Source organism: Scyliorhinus canicula, chromosome 1 (assembly GCF_902713615.1).
Source record: "Scyliorhinus canicula chromosome 1, sScyCan1.1, whole genome shotgun sequence".
Classification (NCBI taxonomy): Eukaryota; Metazoa; Chordata; class Chondrichthyes; order Carcharhiniformes; family Scyliorhinidae; genus Scyliorhinus; species Scyliorhinus canicula.
The window spans coordinates 245,458,863-245,480,871 of NC_052146.1; the positions used below are offsets into that span (position 1 = coordinate 245,458,863).

General features: G+C 46.7%; 1 protein-coding gene across 3 annotated transcripts in view; it reads left to right on the forward strand.

Moving 5' to 3' along the window:
- Nucleotides 1-600: 600 nt before the first annotated feature.
- Nucleotides 601-22,009, forward strand: part of LOC119973089 (lutropin-choriogonadotropic hormone receptor-like) — a 230,980-nt gene continuing 209,571 nt past the window's right edge. For 2 of the 3 annotated variants that reach the window (XM_038810603.1, XM_038810610.1), the window contains exon 1: nt 602-1,010. In XM_038810603.1, the coding sequence (XP_038666531.1) occupies nt 850-1,010 (161 nt within the window). In that variant the 5' untranslated portion in view covers nt 602-849. Of the gene's footprint in view, nt 1,011-22,009 lie in introns of all 3 variants that reach the window. The other variant, XM_038810620.1, reaches the window with a different exon arrangement.

Sequence of the window (22,009 nt, forward strand, 5' to 3'; positions counted from 1 at the left end):
AAGGAGGCCATTTGGCCCATCAAGTCTGCACCGGACCTTAGAAAGAGCACCCTGCTCAAGCCCACGTCTCCACCCTATCCCCATAACCCCACCAAAACTTTTGGACACCAAGGGGCAATTTAACATGGCCAATCCGCCTAACCTGCACATCTTTGGACTCTGGGAGGAAACCGGAGCAACCGGAGGAAACCCATGCAGACACAGGGAGAATGTACAGATTCCGCACAGACAGTGCCCAAGCCGGGAATCGAACCTGAGACCCTGGTGCTATGAGGCAGCAGTGCTAACCACTGTGCCACCGTGCCACCTTTGACGGGTATCTGTAAAACTTATCTGAACTGGTCTTGTATACCTTAAAATGATACCAGTGTTAGTGATTTATTTTAAAACTGGGATTAGACAATTTGAACAGTTTTTTTTCCTTCTGGAGAGTTGCAATATTGAGTTTTATCATCATGCTTCCTCGGAAGGTCTTGGAGTGGATTTGCTTTGTACCTTGAACAAGAGGAATATAAATATCTAAAGAATCCGACAAGCTGTAAAATATGTGCGCTGGGAAGTGTTCTTAGCCGTGCTCTGAGACTCCGATAAGGTGTCCCAGGGGTTCTGAGGTCAACGAAAAACGAAATGTCAAGGTAATGCTCCAGAATGTGATTGGATGCAGAGTGTGGATGATGCTGTTTCCCCTCTTGGCGGTGTCCCCCTCCTTCAGCGCCGCCTCCGTATTGCCAATCTGAGCTCCTGACACGTCTGATACAACGGGACGAAGTTACGAACGTGTTACCATTAACTTTCTTTTTTGTTTGAAGAGCCGGGACTTTCTTGAAGCTACCTAAAGCAGATTGCAACATGCCCCGGCTTTTACTCTTGTTGCTTTGCCTGGTCCGTCATCCTATTTCCTGCGCCAACTGCCCCAAACTTTGCAGCTGTGAACGGGGTGATCATATCACTTGTGAAGGCAGGGAAGTCGATCATATTCCAAAGGAGTTGTCCCCAGGCTGCTGCAAGCTGTGAGTACATGGGTTCTTGTTTACACTGAGGCGGACAGTGGCTGGGAGACGTGGAGGGAGGCACATGAAACTGAACTGAAACTAAACTGGAATCCCATCACCGACCCTTGACACGGTGGGTTCCACCCTGACCCCAACTGGGAATCTCTTGAGTCTGTTGACCATCAGTTATCTATGAGAGAGGTTCGGGGGGAGTGGGGGTTGAGAGAGAGAGAACAGCGCTGCGGTTCATTTTCGTTTATCCAGGGATTTGGCATGCACTTTGACAGCTTATTTGTTATTCGTAATTTCCCTGCAGCATTCGCTTGCCGAAGTAATAAACTCAAGGCTGTTCGATAATTCTCCATTTGTGAATGTTTCAGGTCAAGGCGCCTGGAGCCTTTGTCACCACTTACAGGTTTTCTCATTCTGATGAGATGCACGCGCTGAACGTTTCAGAAGTTTGGCAGAAAGGAAAGAAACTTTGCATTTATTGACCAAATTTCAGGACATCCCAAAGGACTTTTAAACCAATGGAGCCCTTTTGAAGTGTAGCCACTATTGCAATATGGAATAACCAGCCTGCACATGGCAATGTCCCCAAAAAAACGGAAACACGATTAAATCATCGGTTTTAATGATGTTCACTGGGGTGGTGGGGTGTGGGGGGAATCACTGTTGGCCAGCAGGAGAACCCACTGTGGCCTCTTATTTTCATCTGAGATTCGAAAAGGGATCTGAGTCTGACCTCTTAGCCAAAAGAGCCCTCCAACAGTGCAACACCCCCCTTAGTCTGTTGAAAGGAAAGTACTTTTTGCCCTACTCTATTGCAATCACAGCATCCATCTGCTGCTCATGGATATCTTGGAGTATTGATTTTCTGAGTGTTGATTTTGTTTCCCCCAAATTTGGGGGAGAGCCTGTACCGTGATGCAAAAACTATCAGCAAAATAAAAATAAGTCATCTACCATGACTACTGAAATGCCAATCACTTATGTTTTCTGTCAGTGCTACCCTTCGTGTCGTGAGGAGGAAAGCCCTCTCTTGTTGATGCTTCTTTGCCATCAGAGTTGGGTACTGTGTAATCTTTGATGATTAGTCGTTCGCAAAGTATATATGTGCGCAAATAAAGTGACGTATGAGAAATGTGTCTACTTTAAAAGGAAATTAAAGCAAAGTTTGCATTAAATGAGATGTGGTGGAGATCATACATCTGTGAAGCTGTGTTTTAGCAAACGAGATCATCGAATCCCTATAGTGCAGAAGGGGGCCATTCAGCCCATCAAGTATGCACCGACCCTTCGCATGAGCACTCTGCCCATTTACAAATGTCCACCTTCTCCTATCCTTGTAATCCCATAACCTAACCTGCAAATCCCTGGACATTAAGGGGCAATTTAGCATGGCCAATCCACCTGACCTGCACATTTTTGGACTGTGGGAGGAAACCGGAGCACCCGGAGGAAACCCATACAGACATGGAGAGGACACACAAACTCCAAACAGACAGTCACCCGAGGCTGGAATTGAACCCGGGTCCCTGGGCTGTGATGCAGCAGTGCTAACTACTGTGCCACCATGTGAGAAAGAGATGAAGAGTTGCAATGCTTTCACTGGAAGAATTTTAACAAAGCATATAAACTGGACTGAAGGAGAAAAGACATGAAAAGGAGTGAATTGAGTGCATAGATTTTTTGAGCATATGTTTTACATTAAGGTTGTTTATTTTATAAGATTAACTTTCTTCCCCAATACTTGGAACACTGTTAAGTTTGGCAACTACTTATAAATGAGTTGTCTAAAATTTTCATCCACTGTCATATATAATGCTGCTTTAATTTAGAAATGAGATGTAAATTTCCCCTTCTGCTCAGTTTCTTTTGAAGCATTCTGTTTAAAATTGATTTATCAAGAGTCAAATAAATATATCCTTTGTCTTAGAGGAAAAGTGATCTTATCACTTGGAGGACAAGATCTTATCCACACATTTTATTCTGGCGTGATATACACCAAAGTGATCGGTTCACAGTCTTTAAATTCTTGTGCATCATCAAAATTCCTAATCTCCATTGTGCAAATTTTATTTTGTAGGATATGTGTTTACTTACATCCCAGACAATGCTCCCTTCGCTCTCTCAGAACACCGTGTAACCAGGCTGGCTGAAATTCTTATCTCAGTGATACTAAGCAACACAAGAGTTGTTCCAGTTACCAATGTAAATAAAACTATGCAAGACTGTATTCTATTTCTACTGACAAGCAAATACAATTCTTGTTAATTTTGGAATGTAAAAAGTCACTCGCAATGTCTTCATACTTATCTCTCGCAGTCAGGGCAGTTCTTCCCAGGAATATCTGAAGAACAGATGTTAAGAATATCTCTTTTGTGAACAGGTGTTCTTAATGATAAGTGCAACCAGACACCAGAACCAAAGCGTTTATTTTTAGAATAAAAGAAGCATTTATAAATTGTTGTGCTACTCCCAATGGGTGGGGAAATCTGCATGCATGCAATTAAATGCTAAACGGCCAGAATAATCGTTTCTGTGGTAATTTCACAATTTACATTGGCTATTTTAACAATAATCTAACTTTTACTTGCCATTTTCCAGATTGAACTACAAACAACCATAAGGAGTGACTGAAATGCTAATTGGGCCAGCTGTTGGATGCAGGCCTAGCTATATGATTCTAACCAGCTATTTTCCACATGAATTTATCATTGTATTCCATGGGTTCTGTGATGCATACATACTTGTAGTTTGAATTCTGCTGGCACATACACAATCCATTAGCCACGTTATCAAATCGCAGTAAATGTGAATGAAGATTTATTTGTTGCTGCTGACAGTTTTACAACATCACAAAGTGAATGAAGGGAAAGAAGAATGACCAATTGACAAGCCTAGATCTAATTACTTGGTATTGATACAGCGCTCAGCAGAAGTGTGTTAGCAGAGGTGTGTTATTGGTTATATGCCACCTTCAACCGATTATTTCAGATTGTCACTGTATTTACCCATAATATGGGTGTTGGCATCATCCAGTAATTTCTATGTCAGATGCTCCATGCAGACACCAGTTGTACTGGCTTCTGGCAGTCTTTGACTTCATTTGCATATTAAACCCACTGGCGCATTGTTCATAATGAGTTCCAGATTCAGCCATGTACCTAAACCTGGGAAGACACGCGAGTACATCACAATGATAATGCAACAGCATGTCCTTTTTCTAAATGAGCTCTGAATGCAACAGACCTGACACATGTTGAGGTACATCCATCTAACCACAAGACAATAATATCGATTTTGCTGTGAACAAATGGCCCCAGCCCATAGACTTTGGATGGAGCTTTGAATGGCAAATTTATGTAGGTAGGACATCCAAACAGTGTGCTCCCACTTCAGAGCAACCAAATCGAGAATCATCAACGAGCAGCAGAGTGTTTGAATTAGGAAGTGTTAGTTAGAATGGTGAATTCAGTGTCAAATCCAGTACAGAAATCAAAATAATAGGGTAAGAAAGACCTGATGAGGAGGGAAGAGAGAGAAAGAAAAAGTAAATGAAATTTTATTATTTAAAAAATCTCTAACACGTAATTACAAAACTTTCAAAACTTAATTTTCAATATCAACGAGCTCTTAGCAGTGATTAAGATTTGCCACTCTGTTAAAAATATACTCTTGACTGTGTTGGACAAGCCCTAACTTAATATGGCCTCATTTAAAATGCTGTGTCCAGTTTGATCTCCTCACATTGTATGTGACATTGAGCCTTTGGAAAAGATTCAGAGGCTGGCTGCAAGATCGATTCCCAATTTAAAGTACCCTAACTATCCAGATTGGCTTAAAAAGCTGTGGTTATATACTAGATTTGTTTGATCAATGACTGTAAAATAATGATTGTGACAAGGCTGACCAAATTGTTTCAGTCAAATCAGTTAGGGATGGCCAGAGGTCACTCTTATAAATTGCGCAAAGTGAGAGCTGGGTTAGATGATAAACAAACGTAAAATACTCTCGATGCTGGAAATGTGAACTAAAAACAGAAAATGGTCGAAGTAACTCAGCACCTCAAGCAGCATGTATGGAGAAAGCAATAAAGTCAACGTTTCAGATCAATGACCTATTGTCATTGTTGACCATGTCCCTCTTCAGGCACCCTGTCAATTCCCACGATCTGGCCCCCATAATGTTTTAACATCTGTGTATGAGAAGTACGTGGTCCACAGCATTTTCAATAACCCCTTTTGAATCTGAAAACTGTATCCACTAATCTTGATGAGTGTGCCTGAACAGTCGGGTTCCCATGTTGCAGAATGGTTGTTTTGCTACCTGTACCTATAACTTTTCCTGGATCTTACTACATGTTAAATACATCCCTTTTATAGTATAGCATGTCTCCTTGCTGAAAAATTGTCCCTGATGGCTGTACATTGTGCCCCAAACCTTTCCAAAGTCTTTCTGAGATTTCTTCTTTGAGGAATGATCTGCCCGCATGCAATGCATTTAAATGTTCAGAAAATGTAGAGCTAATCATAGTCCCCTCCCAAGCTGGAGGTTGATCATTCATGACTGACGGAATTTTGACATTTCTACCAAAAACCAACTGATATGGACTGTAACCCCCAACAATCTGAAGTGAATTATTTGCATAGACGACCCATTCTTAAGCTGAAGTTAATTTACAGCTTGGCCCATCTGTCAAAATATTATGAAGCATTTCATCTATCACAGAATTAATTCTTTCGCACACCCTGTTACTATCCAAACCTTCATCTGACTTCAAATGCTCCGGCTCTAATTCTGAGAAAACCTTGCATCTTATTTTGCTTTTGTACGTGAGTGAAAGTGCCATGGCCATTCCTTGTTTTTGCTTGGGCAATTGAATTTGAAAAAGGCAGATTATGTTGGATAAAGCTAATGAAGGGCATAGGAGGGTATGCCAGGTGCAGAACTAGCTATACCAAAAATGAGGTGTTAACCTGGTGAAGCTACAACACAGGGCTACCTGTGTGACTGATGCGCGATCAATTGCACAAAGATTCAGATTGGGTACAACTGTGGCTTTACTGCAGTCCTCCTACTGCAGCTGGCGAAATGGCAGATCAATGGAGGACACGCATATTTATACGGCTCCTTGTGGGCGGAGCCAGCCGGCGGGGTAACTGGTGAACCTGTAGAACTGGTCCTACCTTACATCCCCTAATACAGGTGTACACAGTGGTTCAACACATTCACCCCCTATTAAGAATGAGTCCGGTGGGGGTGGTGTGGAACTATATACAATGTTGCGAATTATGTACAGTGTCTAATAAAATGAGTGGGGAAGGGGAAAAAAATGCCCATTTTGATGGTCCGGTGCCAGTCAGAGGTTCAGTCAATCCGGTGCTTTGATGGTTCGCTGGGAGCGACGTAACGGTGGCGGCTATGTCGGTGCTGACGGTGCTGGTGTCGGTGCTGCCGATGCTGGTGCTGGCCAGTAGTTGGATGACCCCAGAAGCGTGCTGAAATCTTCTTTGTCCTCTTGCGTGGGCACGGGAAGAAGGGATGGACCTGGTGGGGTTAATGTTGGTAGCGGCGGGGGAGGGGAGGGTGGCGCATGGGTGGGGAAGTGTATTGGGGTGGAACCTGATGGTGCCAGGTCCCTGAGGGAGACAATATCTTGGCGGCCGTCGGGGAACTCCATGTAGGCATACTGGGGGTTGGCGTGGAGCAAGTGTACCCTGCCCACCAAGGGGTCCGTCTTGTAAAGTCGGACGTGCCTACGGAGCAGGACCGGTCCTGGAGCTGTGAGCCAAGTCGGGAGCGACACCCCAGATGTGGACTTCCTGGGGAAGGTAAAAACAAGTTCATGGGGTGTGTTATTTGTGGCGGTGCACGGTAGTGACCGGATGGAGTGTAGTGCAGCAGGGAGGACCTCCTGCCAGGGCCAGCTCAAGGCACCGGCAACTCAGGCAGTCGCCCGGGGCGCCATGTGCTAGGGGGCGCCAGAGACTCGGGTCCCGCGCATGCGCAGTTGGGCCGGTGCCAACCAGCGCATGCGCGGTGGCCGCCCTCCCCCAGGGCGGCCCCCCCGGTCCGCCCCTCGGTCCGCCCCCCCGCTCGCTCAGCTCCCCCCGCCCCCTCCCTCAGTTCCCCCCCCCCCCCTCGGGTCCGCCCCCCCCTCGGGTCCGCCCCCCCGCCCCCTCCTCGGGTCCGTCCCCCCCGCCCCCTCCTCGGGTCCCCCCCCCCCGCCCCCCCCTCGGGTCCGCCCCCGTCCGCCCCGCCCCGCCCCCTCGGCCCCGCCCCCCCTCGGCCCCGTCCCCCCTCGGCCCCGCCCCCCCCCCTCGGCCCCCCCCCCCCAAGGGCGCCGAAGTTCAGCTTGCCCGGGGCGCCAGCAACCCTAGGGCCGGCGCTGCCTCCTGCCAGCGATAGGCTGGGAGGCTCCTGTACCGTAGGGCCAGTTGGACGGCCCTCCAAACCGTCCCGTTCTCCCTCTCTACCTGCCCGTTTCCCCGGGGGTTTTGCTGGTCGTTCTGCTGGAGGCGATACCTCTGCTGAGCAGGAATTGACGCAGCTCATCACTCATGAATGAGGATCCCCTGTCACTGTCGATGTAGGCGGGGAAACTGAACAGAGTGAAGATTGTGTTGAGGGCCTTGATGACGGTGACAGACGTCATATCGGAGCATGGGATGGCGAAGGGGAATCTGGAGTACTCATCGGCCACACAGAGAATATACGTGTTGCGGTCGGTGGAGGTGAGGGGCCATTTGAAATCCACGCTGAGGCATTCAAAGGGGCGGGAAGCCTTCACCAGGCGCACATGGTCCGACCAGTAGAAGTGTGGCTTGCACTTTGGTGACTGTCTGTACTTCCTCGACGGAGTAGGGCAGGTTGCGAGCCTTGATGAGGTGGTACAGTCATGTGACCCCCGGGTGACAAAGGCTGTCGTGCAGGGCCAGGAGTTGGTCTACTTGTGCGCTGTACCTCGGGAGTGGGCGTCTGGGGGCTCGTTGAGTTTGCCGGGACGATACAAAATCTTGAAATTATAGGTGGAGTGCTCGATTCTCCACCGCAAGATTTTATCATTTTTGATCTTGCCCCGCTGTGTGTTATTGAACATGAAAGCTACCGACCTTTGGTCAGTGAGGAGAGTGAATCTCCTGCCGGCCAGGTAATGCCTCCAATGCCGCACAGCTTCAACGATGGCTTGGACCTGTTTTCCGACGGATGAGTGCCGAATTTGAGAGGCATGAAGGGTGCGAGAAAAGAATGCAGTTAGATTGGCAAAGAGGGAGGGGGGTCAACCTTTCGGGCCGCGAGGCCGCAAACGGTGAGTGGAGGTAGGGGTCCGCCGAATTTGAGGGTGAGGCTCTGGAAATTCTACTGGAAATCCAGGCCCAGCAGAGGTTGGGGAGGACGTAGTGATGGAAACCGCTGAATTCTACGCCCTGGACAGTGAGAGTGACTGGACAGAATCCTCGGATCGGGACAGAGTAGGATCCGGAGGCAAGGGAGATCCGTTGATTGGCAGGGCGAACCACGAGGGAGCAGCGCCTTACCGTATCCAGGTGTATGAAGCTTTCGGTGTTCCCGGAGTGCAGCAGGCAAGAGGTCACATGGCCGTTGATTTTCACCGTTGTCGAAACGGTGGCCAGGTTGTGTGGACAAGACTGGTCTAGCGTCATCGAGGCGAGCTGCGGGTGGTCGTCAGAGGTTGATAGTGCAATGTGCGCCCCATGGACGCTGCCATTTTGTTCCCCACAGGACCTCGGGACGCCGCCATCTAGTCTTCCCCACGAGGCTGGAATGCCAACTACATCCACGATCTGGGTCGCCGACGCACTCCATCCGAAACCTCTGACAGATGCATTGTGCCAGCAATGCTTAACATTTACAAGGTGCACTGCAGGATCACACCAAGGCTCCTTAGGCAGCACCTTCCAAACCAACAACCATTACCATCTAGAAGGACAAGAGCAGCAGAAACATGGGAACAGCGCCAATTGCAACATCCTGTGTGTTACCATTGACCAGGCACTGTACTGGACTACTCACATAAATACCATGGCTACAAGAGCAGGTCAGAGGCAAGGAACCTTGTGGCGACTAACTCACCTCCTGACTCCGCAAAGCCTTCTACCATCTACAAGGCACAAGTCAAGACTTTGATCCTGGAATACTGCACTGGCCTGGATGAGTACAGCTCCATGAACACTCAAGAAGCTCAATACCATCAATGACAAGGCAGCCAGCTTGATTGGCACTCCACCCACAAACATTCACTCCCTCCACCACAGATGCATTGTGCCAGCAATGCTTAACATTTACAAGGTGCACTGCAGGATCACACCAAGGCTCCTTAGGCAGCACCTTCCAAACCAACAACCACTACCATCTAGAAGGACAAGAGCAGCAGAAACATGGGAACAGCGCCAATTGCAAATTCCATGACAAGCCACTCAGCATCCTGACTTGAAATTGTATCGCCATCTTTTCACTATCGCTGGGTTAAAATCCTGGAACTCCATCGCTAACACCCCATGGACAGCAGCGGTTCAATAAGCTGAATTTCACCATCACCTGCTCAAGGGTAATTAGGGATGGGAAATAAATGCTGGCCGAGCTAGTGATACCCACACCTCATTCATGAATACCTGAAAGTTTGGAAAGTGGGGGAGTTTAAAATGTTCATTTTCTGCTTCTAGTCTGAAATTATCTGTTTTTCCCTCACCATTATTCCCCCTCCCCCCACTCCACTTGGGCCCAGTTGTCCTTTGACACACTGCTCACCACTGTTCTGCTATTCAAAGTGTAATATCTTTACGTGCCACAATCAGCACCCTCAATCAACCCCATTTACATTCCTTTTGTCTTTCTGTCCTCGACATCTTTGTCAATCTCCACCTATCACTGGCCCCCTATCCAGCCCCACCACTCCATGCCCTCCCCCCACAACAGTATAAATCTGACCCTATTTCCAGTTCTCTCTAGCCTTGACAAGTAGTCATCCAGACAATAAATGTGATGCACATCAATTACGCACAGACGAGAGTAGGATGAAATTGAGGCTTTATTACACTGATATTGTGGCCTACTACAGCAGCTGACAAAATGGCTGCTGTACGGGGAGCACACATATTGATACTCTGCCTACTGGGCGGAACCAGCAGGCAGGGATCTACCACCGTATTTATAGTGCAGGGGCCTTACCGTAAAGCACCTATATCAACATCCTATATATACAATATATACATCAGTGGTGACTACCACATTCACCCCCTGTTAAAAAAATGAATCTGGTGGGGTGGTGGAGAACTATATACAGAAAGTTGTGTTTTAAGTACAGATAATATTACAAATTCAGGCGGTCCGGTGCCTTGATCTGTCATCGAGAGCGCCGCAGTGCTGGTGGCGACTCCGGCGGTGGCTTGGTCTTCGGTGACTCCGGGAGAGTGTCAAAATCCTCTTCATCCCCGGGTGTGAGCAAGGGGAGGACGGATTGTCCCGGAGCGGGGGCTACGTGGGAGTGCACCGGAGGAAGGGAGGGTGGCGCCAGGTCGGAGGGGGTGTGTGGGGTACCAGCTGGTACCAGGTCCCTGAGCGAGACTGTGTCTTGGCGGCCGTCGGGGTATGCTACGTAAGCTTACTGCGGGTTGGCGTGAAGTAGCTGTACCCTCTCAACCAACAGGTCCCCCTTGTGGAGTCAAACGTGTCTATGGAGGAGAACGGGCCTGGAGCTGCCAGCCATGTCGGGAGCGAAACCCCGGTGGTGGATTTCCTAGGGAAGGCAAAGAGACGTTCACAAGGGGTTTCATTAGTCGCGGTGCACAGGAGCGACCGAATGGAGTGAAGTGCGTTGGGGAGAACCTCCTGCCAGCGGGACGCCGGGAGATTTCTGGACCGTAGGGCCAGCTGGATGGCCCTCCAGAACGTCCCATTCTCCCTCTCTACCTGCCCGTTTCCCCTGGGGTTGTAGCTGGTCATCCTGCTCGAGGCAATGCCCCTGTTGATCAGGTACTGGCGCATCTTATCGCTCATGAATGAGGAGCCCCGGTCGCTGTGGACGTAGGCGGGGAAACCAAACAGAGAAAAGATGGTGTTGAGGGCTTTGATGACGGTGGCAGATGTCATGTCGGGGCATGGGTCGGCAAAGGGGAATCGGGAATATTCATCGACCACACTGAGAAAGTACGTGTTGCGGTCGGTGAAGGGGAGGGGCCATTTGAAGTCCATGCTGAGGCATTCAGAGGGGTGGGAGGCCTTCACCAGGCGCTCACGGTCCGGACGGTAGAAGTGCGGTTTACACTCTGCGCAGACCTGGCAGTCTTTGGTGATAGCCCTGACTTCCTCGATGGAGTAGGGCAGGTTGCGGACCTTGATGAAATGGTAATAACGTGTGACCCCTGTGTGACAGAGGTTGTCGTGCAGGGTCCGGAGTCGGTCCACTTGTGCACTGGCACATGTACCTTGGGATAGAGCATTATTGGGCTCGTTGTGCTTACCAGGGAGATAGAAAATCTCGTGGTTGCAGGTGGAGAAATCGATCCTCCACCTAAAGATTTTATCGTTTTTGATCGCTGTGTGTTATTAAACATGAAGGCAACCGACCGTTGGTCAGTGAGGAGAGTGAATCTCCTGCCGGCCAGGTAATGCTTCCAATGCCGCACAACTTCAACGATAGCTTGGGCCTCTTTTTCGACGGAGGAGTGCCGAATATCGGAGGCATGGAGGTGCGGGAAAAGAATGCCACGGGGCTGCCTGCCTGGTTGAGGGTGGCGGCCAGAGCGACATCTGATGCATCGCTCTCGACTTGGAATGGTAATGTCTCATCAACCGCGTGCATCGCGGCCGTGGCGATGTCAGCCTTGATACGGTTGAATGCCTGGTGAGCCTCGGCCGTCAGAGGAAAAACAGTGGATTGAATGAGTGGGCGGGCCTTGTCCGCATAGTTTGGGGCCCACTGGGCATAATACGAAAAGAACCCCAGGCATCGTTTGAGGGCCTTGGGGCAGTGGGGGAGGGGGAGTTCCATGAAGGGGTGTACGTGATCGGGGTCGGGCCCCAGAACTCCGTTCTGGACCACATAGCCAAGGATGGCTAAGCGGTTCGTGCTGAACATGCACTTCTCCTTGTTATACGTGAGGTTGAGGAGAGTGGCGGTGTGGAGAAATTTGGCAAGGTTGGCGTCATGGTCCTGCTGATTGTCCAGGTACGGGAAAGTGGCACGCAATCCGTACCGGTCAACCATTCAGTCCATCTCCCGTTGGAAAAACGAAACCCTGCTGGTGACGCTGAAGGGAACCCGAAGAAAGTGGTAAAGGCGGCCGTCTGCTTCGAACGCAGTGTATGTGCGGTCCGCCTTGCAGATTTGGAGCTGGTGGTAGGCAGATTTCAGGGCCACTGTCGAGAAGACCCGGTACTGTGCAATCTGATTGACCATATCAGATATGCATGTCGAGCTGCGTGGACCGATTGATGGTCTGACTGTACTCAACTACCATCCTGTTTTTCTCCCCAGTTTTGACCACTACAACTTGGGCTCTCCAGAGGCTGTTGCTGGCTTCGATGATGCCTTCCCGAAGCAGCTGCTAGACTTCAGACCTGATGAAGGTCCTGTCCTGGGTGCTGTACCGGCTGCTCCTGGTGGCAACAGGGTTTGCAATCCGGGCTTAGGTTTGCAAAAAGGGAAGGTGAGTCGACCTTAAGGGTCGCGAGGCCGCACCTCGTAAGGGGTGGTAGGGGCCCGCCGAATTTCAGGGTTAGGCTCTAGAGGTTGCACTGCAAGTCCAGGCCGAGTAGCAAGGCAGTGCAGAGGTTGCGGAGGACGTAGAGGCGGAAACCGCTGAACTCCACGCCCTGGACAGTGACAGTGGCGATGCAGTACCCCTGGATCGCAACGGAGTGGGATCCGGAGGCCAGGGATATTCTCTGGCTAGCGGGGTGTACCGTGAGGGAGCAGCGCCTTTGTATCGGGGTGAATGAAGCTCTCAGTGCTCCTGGAGTCCAGCAGGCAGGGGATCTCGTGCCCGTTGACCTTCACTTTCGTTGAAGCAGTCGCGAGGTTGTGTGGTCGAGACTGGTTAATCGCGACCGAGGCGGGACGCGGCTGGTCATCGGCGGTTGCAGGTGATGAGCGACCGGATGAGGTGCCCGACAGGCAGGGGTTCTGTGTCAGACAAGATGGCGGCGCCCACGGGCCGCATGTGTCGTGGGGGAGGCAAGATGTCGGAGCCTTGGGGCTGCACGTGTCGTGAGGAAGGCAAGATGGCGGCATCCGTTGGTCCTGGGAGGAACAAGATGGCGGCGGCCATGGGCCGCACGTGTTGCATCCATGTATATGATGGAGTGCAGACAGGCAGTGATTGACACACAGGATGCCCAAGTGAGCACACAGAACACAGCAGCCAATCACCAGACAGGACATGACCACTATAAAGCCAGATGGCAGCGGTTTTCCCGCTCTCTTGGGATCCAGCCTCCAGCTTGATGTCTCTGAGCCGAAGCTCCTCGAGCCACAGACACTTTCTGAATATGAGATTTGCAGTTTGTGTATTGCTTTAAACTGGAAACAGACCTTAATCACTTCCCAGATACTCACTGTGATGGATGTGAGAAATTTTCAGATTTGAAAGTTTGTACTTAATATTTTTGCAGTGATTACAAAGGGAGAGAATCATTGAGTTTGTATTGGCAACGTAACCTTTTGGAACAAGACAATGTGATGTGCTTTTGGTTGCAGGTGGCATAGTTAATGGGAGGAGCCAGGTTTGTCAGTAGCTTCTGGAACACCAAGCTGGACAGACAGGGTTCAGTTTGGTTCTAAAGAAACATCTCTCTCCCAAAGACTGGCACAAGATAAGCAAGTAAAACCTCATTGTTAACATTATTCACAAGTGGTATTTTTAAATATATATGGATTTGCTTAATTGGAAAATAGAGGTAGGGCTAGAAAACAAGATAAATGTTGCAACTGTTCAATGTAAGCTATTTCTTTGATGTCAATGTGTTTAATTATGTGTTTAAATTAAAGTTTGTTTAAGTTGTCTGCTGGTCAGTGTTACCACTCCTCACAGCTTTCCAGCGTATAATTTTGGGTACTGGTCCAGACCCATAACACTCACCGAACAGCTCACTCCTTTCCCTGTCATAGAGCAAGAATCAATTATTTACAGGGTGAAAAGGGTAGAAAAAAACAAAAGGAAACAAACACCCCTTCCCCAATTCCCCCACCCACGAACCTCTGAGTATTAATTCAGTTCCTCAGCCGCACTTATTTACTGTGGTTACACGAATGAACCGCAAATTTAAATTAAACTAAACTGGGACCAAAAAAAAGTTAACTAACTACACAGCTTTCATAGCAGAGTGCATTTACCTTGTCTAAGGCTGGGAGGAAGAAATAAACTTTGTCTACTTACACAGTGCTTTCCAGTTACTGATAATTTCAGATAAAAGAAAATTACTGCAGAAGCTCGAATCTGAAACAGAAAATACGGGACAGTCTCAGCAGGTCTGAAATAACTGATTGAGGGTGCTGATTGTGGCACATAAAGATATTTGGAAGGTGTGTCCTTTCATATGCACCAAGGAAATGCCCAATTTCAAGCAATTCTGTAAGGCCTGTGGCAGAAAGGGCCATTGTCATCATTAGTGCACTAGGGTAAAGGCTGACTCTGCTGCAAAGAGCCATACATTGATCCAAACAGTGTGTCATCAAGCAAGAGAAAAGACCCATCCGCTAACCTGCGAGAAACATGTCCATGAGGTGAATGACAAACCAAAAATGTGCATGACGAGACAAAGAGCTGTGAACACATGTTTCCCACTGGTATTCTCATGGAAAGCATAAACACTGTCACACCATTCAAAGTGTTTGCCAAGATTAAAATGACTTGTCATATTTGGCAACTATTCATTATTAACCAAGGCTGATACAGGAGCAAATGCCAACACGCTACCACTGCAGATTCTTGTATCATTAATGAGAAGTCCAATGCGCTATCCATTGTGCCACTGAGTCACTTTGCTCCACAGATTCTAAAAGACATGTATGCAAAGGGTAGAGGGTCGTGACAAAACCTAATACTGCAAAACATTTCAGTGTACAACAGGTCACTAATTCCATGTGCAGGAGCAATAGTCGTGCATGCAATCAATCTTTCTGGGCTTCACATGTGTTCTACATCATGGAGAATAAAGATCCAGCAATCGTAGGTGTACTGGCATGCCATGACTTAAAACTGTTGACAATCCATATGATGAAGCAGACCTTGCATGATAGATCCAGCACAGAAATTATTCTGATTGCCTCCATTTCATAACCTACTCTTGAAATATCTGTAAAGTTTAGACAAAATTAGCAGTTTCAAGGGAGTTGCAACATTACACTAGCAGTAGAATGATTTGGTACATTTTGCGTAATGCAAATGCCAGCAGCAGAAATAAGGAATGGCAAAAGATTCTACACTGTGGAAAACCATTGTTGAAAGATGGCATGACTAAATTCAGCATGTCTAAGAACATGTGAGAACATTTTGGCCTTTGCTGCATTTCCAGGGCTGCCATTTTTAAAGGCAGCTAGGTCACTGCCCTGTCACCCTGTCCTGTACCCGAAACCTAACCTGCACATTCCTGGACACCAAGGGCAATTTAGCATGGACAATCCACCTAGCCTACACATCTTTGGACTGAGAGAGGAAACCGGAGCACCTGGAGGAATCCCACACAGACATAGAGAGAATGTGCAAACTCCACACAGTCACCCAAGGCCGGACTTAAACCCAGGTCCCTGGTGCTGTGAGGCAGCAATGCCACCATGCTGCTCCTTGTTACATATTTGTTGCAATCTCTCAGAGTTCTCATTAATCATTGTTCCATATGTTCCACCCCTCTTCTCTATACAGTATAATATCCAACATATTTTCCCTCTCACCGAGTTCTGACAAAGAGTCAAATGGACTTGAAATGTTTTCTTTCCCTACAGATGCTGCCAGACCTGCTGAGTTTTTCCAGCATTCTTTGTTCTTGTTTCAGATTCCAGCATCCAAAGTATTTTACTTTTATTTAGTGAAACAAATTCCTGACTTATGAAATGAATGCTGATTTATTATGTACCTTCGAGGGAGAGCTGTCTCGGTTCCTGATTGGGGCAGCATACAAGAGATAGGGATGCAGCAATGAAGCCCTGGTCATTATGGTCGCCTGAACTAGTTTAGATTGCCTAGAATAATGAGGGAGAAATTTTCTAGATTTTTATTCTCTTCATTGACCATCGCAGGTGGGATGGCACCTAGAAAAAAGGAAGTGTGTTTTTTTTAAATAAAGTTAGAGTACCCAATTATTTATTTCCAATTAAGGGGCAATTTAGTGTGGCCACCATACACATCTATGGGTTGTGAGGGTGAAACCCACGCAGACACGAGGAGAATGTGCAAACTCCACACAGACAGTGACCCAGGGCCGGAATCGAACCTGGGTTCTCAGCACCGTAGGCAGCAGTGCTAACCACTGCGCCACCGTGCTGCTCCGAAAGGAAGTATCTTAATTTGCGGTGCTTAAGGCATCACAAATATATGGAACAGGCTGGATGGACCAGCTGGTCTTTCCCTGACTGACATATATTTCCACCTGCTTGTATGTTGTCTCATGAATAATTTAGAAACACAGTTGGTCATGTTTTAATTCAAATGTTTCCCTGTTCCTTATACAATAAATAAACCAGAGTTTTATTAAAAAGGGTAGAAGTTATGTTTCAGCTATACAAACTCTGGTTAGACCATACCTGGGGTACAGTGAGCATTTCTGGGCACCACATCATAGGAAGGATACACTGGTCTTGGAGGGTGTGCAACACAGCAGGATACTTGGATTCCAAGCGTTAAATTATGAGGAGAAATTAGACAAACTAGGTTTGTATTCCTCGGAGTATGGAAGATTGCAGGATGGTTTGATTGTAAGGGTAGATAGACATTATTTTCTCTGGCTGAGGAGCATAGTCTAAAAATTAGAGCCGGATCTTACAAGAGTTAAAATTGTGAAATTGAGGAACACCTCTTCACAGAAAGAGTGCAAGAAGTTTAGAACTCTTCTGCAGATGGAATTTTATGCTCGACCCATTGTTAATTCTAAATTTGAGATTGACAGACTTTTATTAATCAAAGGTTAAGTGCAATGCAGCAAAGGCAAGAATATGATTGTAGGTGAGCCATAATTTTATGAAATGCCAGAACAAGCTTGAGGGACCAAATAGCCTATTCTTGTTCCCATTTTCCTATGTTCATATAATAACATACATCTATCCATTGTTCTTAAATTTGCTACACTTTTGTTGCAATATCTACAGCTATAATATAGCATCTGATAGATTTTCCCTCTCACTCAGTTCTGATGAAGAGCCAAACTGACTGGAAATGTTCACTCTGTTTCCCCTCTCCTTCCAGATGCTGCCAGGCTGGCTGAGCTTTTCCAGAATTCTCTGTTTCAGATTCCAGCAATTGCAGTACTTGCTTTGCTTTCTTGTCTGGATAATACTCGGAAACCTTTATCCAAGAATATTTTATGTGGAGCTGGAATGATAAAATTGGGCCTAGATATTAAAAGTATGAGAACTATCAGATTGTAATTGGGCGCAATTCAGTGGACTGCAGATAAAGTCCACTGAACGGCGAGTTTAGCGGGTTGTTTATCGGTGGCTGCAGTGCCGAGAAACATCCTGCCATCCAACTGCGCTTTGCCACTATTTTTGCCTCTGGGAGTTACTCCCCGCTGAGGCGGCACTTCGAGGGAGATTTCCTGCTGGCGAGCTCAGCTCACCTCGTCAGCAGGAAAGTTCCTTGCATATTGAGCCCCCATTATGTCCGACATCCACAATCTCTCCCCACCCCTATTCAGGGCCCCCTCTTCTGCTTTTTGGACCCTCTCACTCCCCCCCCCCCCCCGACCTTGGGGAATCCCCCATAACTCCCTCCCCCTCACCCTTCCTCTCCTTGGCAAGCCCCCGTCCTGGGCCAAACCCTGACAGTGCCAACTTGGCACCTGGTCATCCTGGCACTGCCAGGCTGGTACACTGGCAGTGCCCCCTGGGTACTGCCAGAGTGCCAGGCTGGCAGTGCCAGAGTTCCAGGGTACCACCCCTCCCTGTCCCCAACCACCCAGGATCTCCAATGGCCTGAGAGACACTCCCAGGCGCCGTTATGCCTGTTCCACATTTGCGTGGACCAGTGCTAAACAAAGCCATGGTCATTAGGCTCATTTAAATATGCAGATCTGGATCTCGCTCAGCAAAGGGCGAGATCCAGATCGTGCCGGGTGGAGCGAGTCAGGTGACCCATGTTCGGCCCAACACGGAGCCCAATTTGGGCTTGCGCACAATTCACCCGTTGTGCCCAGATCCGCGCCGGGCGCAACGGAGTCGCTGAATCATGCCTGTTATCTTTTTTCATGGTGGCAATTTTGGGTTAAAAACTACACTCCAATATTAACTTAATCAATCATCCAACAAAAAATTTATAATAAGTAATGCAATCAATATGGTTTTGATAAGATTCACTTATCGACCTCCCTTTGTGTGTGCTGTTTAGATTTGATGTTACATTAATTGTTCTGTTTCGCAATATGCTTCATGAAAGTTGTATCCAAGGTACACAAAAACACAATATTTTGTGCAATTATATTGATACATTATTATCCCTTGGTTGTCTAGTTTGTCTTTAAGTCCATATACATTTACCTGTTACCTGTTCTGTACCTTTTATCTTTACTAGTTGTCATGTAGCTAAGGCAGAGAGCAAATACATCCAGTTCCATTTTGAAAGATTCTAATGTTGGAATGTTGAATGGCACAGTGTCACTGATTGTTGCACCTGAAATATCAAGGCCCTTTGCTATCTTATATCAGAGCAAAACTTTTTCAATTTTTGCTTCAAAGGATATATGTCTGCAAATGGTTGCTGCCACAGGCACAACCCTTCCCAGATTGATGTTTTCCTGCCTAAGTTGTTCAAAGCCCATTTGATTATGGTTTTGTGAACTTACATCTATTTAGTTGAGATAATATCCAAATATTTAATAATCCCACACACAGTACAGCTTGCATGCCATCCATTATTTGAGCTAAATGAACATGCATCATTAGCTTTCAGCCACAACAACTTTGTTGCTCTAACACAGTGGACTGAAGTTCTGCAAGTCGCCCATGGCAACAATCTATGAAAACCTGAAACCCTTTCCAGTCCAACTTAATCTTGATCTATCAACCACCTGACTGTGTGAATTGGAGTGCAAGTCGTTGCGTTTCTGCATTGAAGTGGTTCTCTTAGATGCCTATTTCTGAATCCTACTGTTACAACAGAATTATTTCCCTGAAGATAGGGATGAAACATCCTGTTGTAATTTATTCTCTTCCCATGCATTTGACCTCCGTCACTTCCAGACTACAGAAGATTCACCTGCACCTGCTCCCTCAAGTCCATTTAAAAAAAAGCTATTGTTTCCTGAGGCAATGTCATGTTGTTTTCCTGATATTGTTAATACCAGGCCGGAATTTTATAACCTCACCTTCGGCTGGGATTCTCCGTTCCTGCTGCAGTGAATGGAGGCCGGAATACTCCGTCCATTCACGCCGATGGATTCTCTGTTCCCGTTGCAGTGAATGGATCTTTGGCTGAGCACCGAATTCGCTGTTCTTACTGGTAGCAGTGGTGGGGTGAATTTGGAATTCAGACTGGAAAATCCCGGCCCAGATCGTAGGTTTCAGGGGTCATCTCGAAGGTAGCACCTCTGACATCTCAATATTTTCTCAGCGTCCTTCTGAAGATTGTGGAGTTGAATTTCTGTACATCTCACGGGATCATCTGCCATAACTCCAGCAGAAACTTCATGAGAACCGAGGAGAATTATGGGCCAGGGTTTAGAGAACACCAAAGTATATCATGGAGTTCACCTGCCCCACAACTTTGAATAGATTTTGGTTATGGGGAGCACAAGGGCCCACTTTACAGGTGTGATGCAACAGTGATCTAAAGTATTTTAAAACAAAAACAATGTTTATTCTATGAATCCAGTTAACATTTTATAAACACACAGTAAACATCTTATCAACTACCAACACTGATACTCCCCCCAAAGATACAATACTCCGTAGGTAACCCTTAGTAACTTTCCTAACAACATCCATAAGTCACAAACCCTTTTTTAACGAAGACAGTAGGTTTTCATTCCTGACAGAAACAGGTATTACTTTGAAATTATCAGGTGATCTGGAGACATTCTTTAGAGAGAGAGAGAGAGAGAGAGACCCAAAATACACCTCCTTGGTTTGAATGCAGCTCTTCAACTGAAAACGAAACTAAAACTGAGAGCCAAAAACAGCTTCCAGCTCAAAACCGAAAGTAAAAAGCAGAGTCAGAGCTCAGCTCCACCCACACACTGATGTCACTGCAGCCACCTGAGAAGACAAACATTTCTTAAAGTGACATTCCCATGACAGGAGAAACCGAATAAACACTGTTCACACCACTTCTTCCGGCATTCCTCAGCCCTTCGCAGGGGGATGATTAAGAGAACGTGTGCAAAACTTAATGATCTGTTTATATAAATCCTGGAGTGGGGCTTGAATCCATATCCTTTGGTTCAGGGCCAAGTACTGAAGTGACACTTTTAAAGGTGCACTCTGAGAAGATGATGTTTATCAGGAGTTGGCTTTCCTCAGGACATCTTACCTTAAATATTCTTGAAAATGTTTGCTCAAAGATGTTGCAGTACACTTCCTATTTTACAGCAAGCTGCCTGATGTTAGCATCATTGCTTTGAAGACATTGATTAAACTTTCGAAGATGTTCCAAAGACTTCTAGTGCAGACTGAATGCAGCACCTGTTTTGCAGGATAAGTACAGTGGTTATATTTTTAGTGTGCATAACTGTGTATGTAGCAGCTCAGCGGATGCTGTTTTATGAGCAGAAATTTGGAGCTTAAGAAAAGGAAACCTGATTTCACAAGAAGAACATGTGAAATATTTCAGCTCCAATAGCATCAATTTCTAGCGAGAAACATTTCATTTGCTCTACCCGTAAATTTACAAAAGGATTGAGAGATAGTACATTGTTGGCTTCCATTTGAATTACACTTTGTTGACCGTAATTGAAAGAGGGTGGCAAGCATAATCGAGGGTGGCAAACATAATCATCAGGTATTAAGCATTTGATTGCTTGTGGTTGTTTCAATGTTGAAGTACTCAATCCTTGACATTTATCAGTACAAATTAAATAGCAAAGTGAAGTAGAACAAATATTATTGAGTACTAGAAAGCTTGAAAGCAATTAAAGCCAGAGGACATATATTCACAAAAGGTGATGGGATTGTTTTGATGGAAGTATATCTGCAAACAAACTATTAGGAAATTAGAGAGACCTGAAAGCCAGGAAAGTGTCAGACAATAACACCAGGACAGATTGGGCTTTCATTCTTCATGTGTAGTAAGTACATGGTATAGTGGTCAGTGCTTCTGGTTAGATGTTACATTGTTGTAAGACATAGTTGGGGTTCCCAGTGCAATATTCCAAATGAAAGCTGTTTCCATTGACATATCTTCATGTTATTGTGTCTGTATTCACCACAGGATGCCTCTTTCATACATGGTGATAGGTGGGACATGAGCAGGTCTAAATTCACTTCACATAGACTCGAAAACACTTCACTGGCAAGTAATCCTATATTAATGTTCCTCAACAGACATGATCCCAGAGGTTAATGAACACACTACTCATTCTACTCCACAGACCGAGATTGCAAAGAGATTGGATATATAACCCTTGTTGCCTTCCACTTTTCAGAATTAAAGGATGGAATTATCTGGAATTCAACGCTGCCAGAATGGTGGGATCACCTTGCACTGCGTGCTGCCAAATATGTAGCTTTGCTGTCCTGTGGAAAGTAAGACCTGAAGGGTTAAGCAGAACAATCCTCTCACATCCATTTCATACAGGAATACTTCCATTTTCATCAATCAAACTGAGGCATGAACATGTGCCCAAAG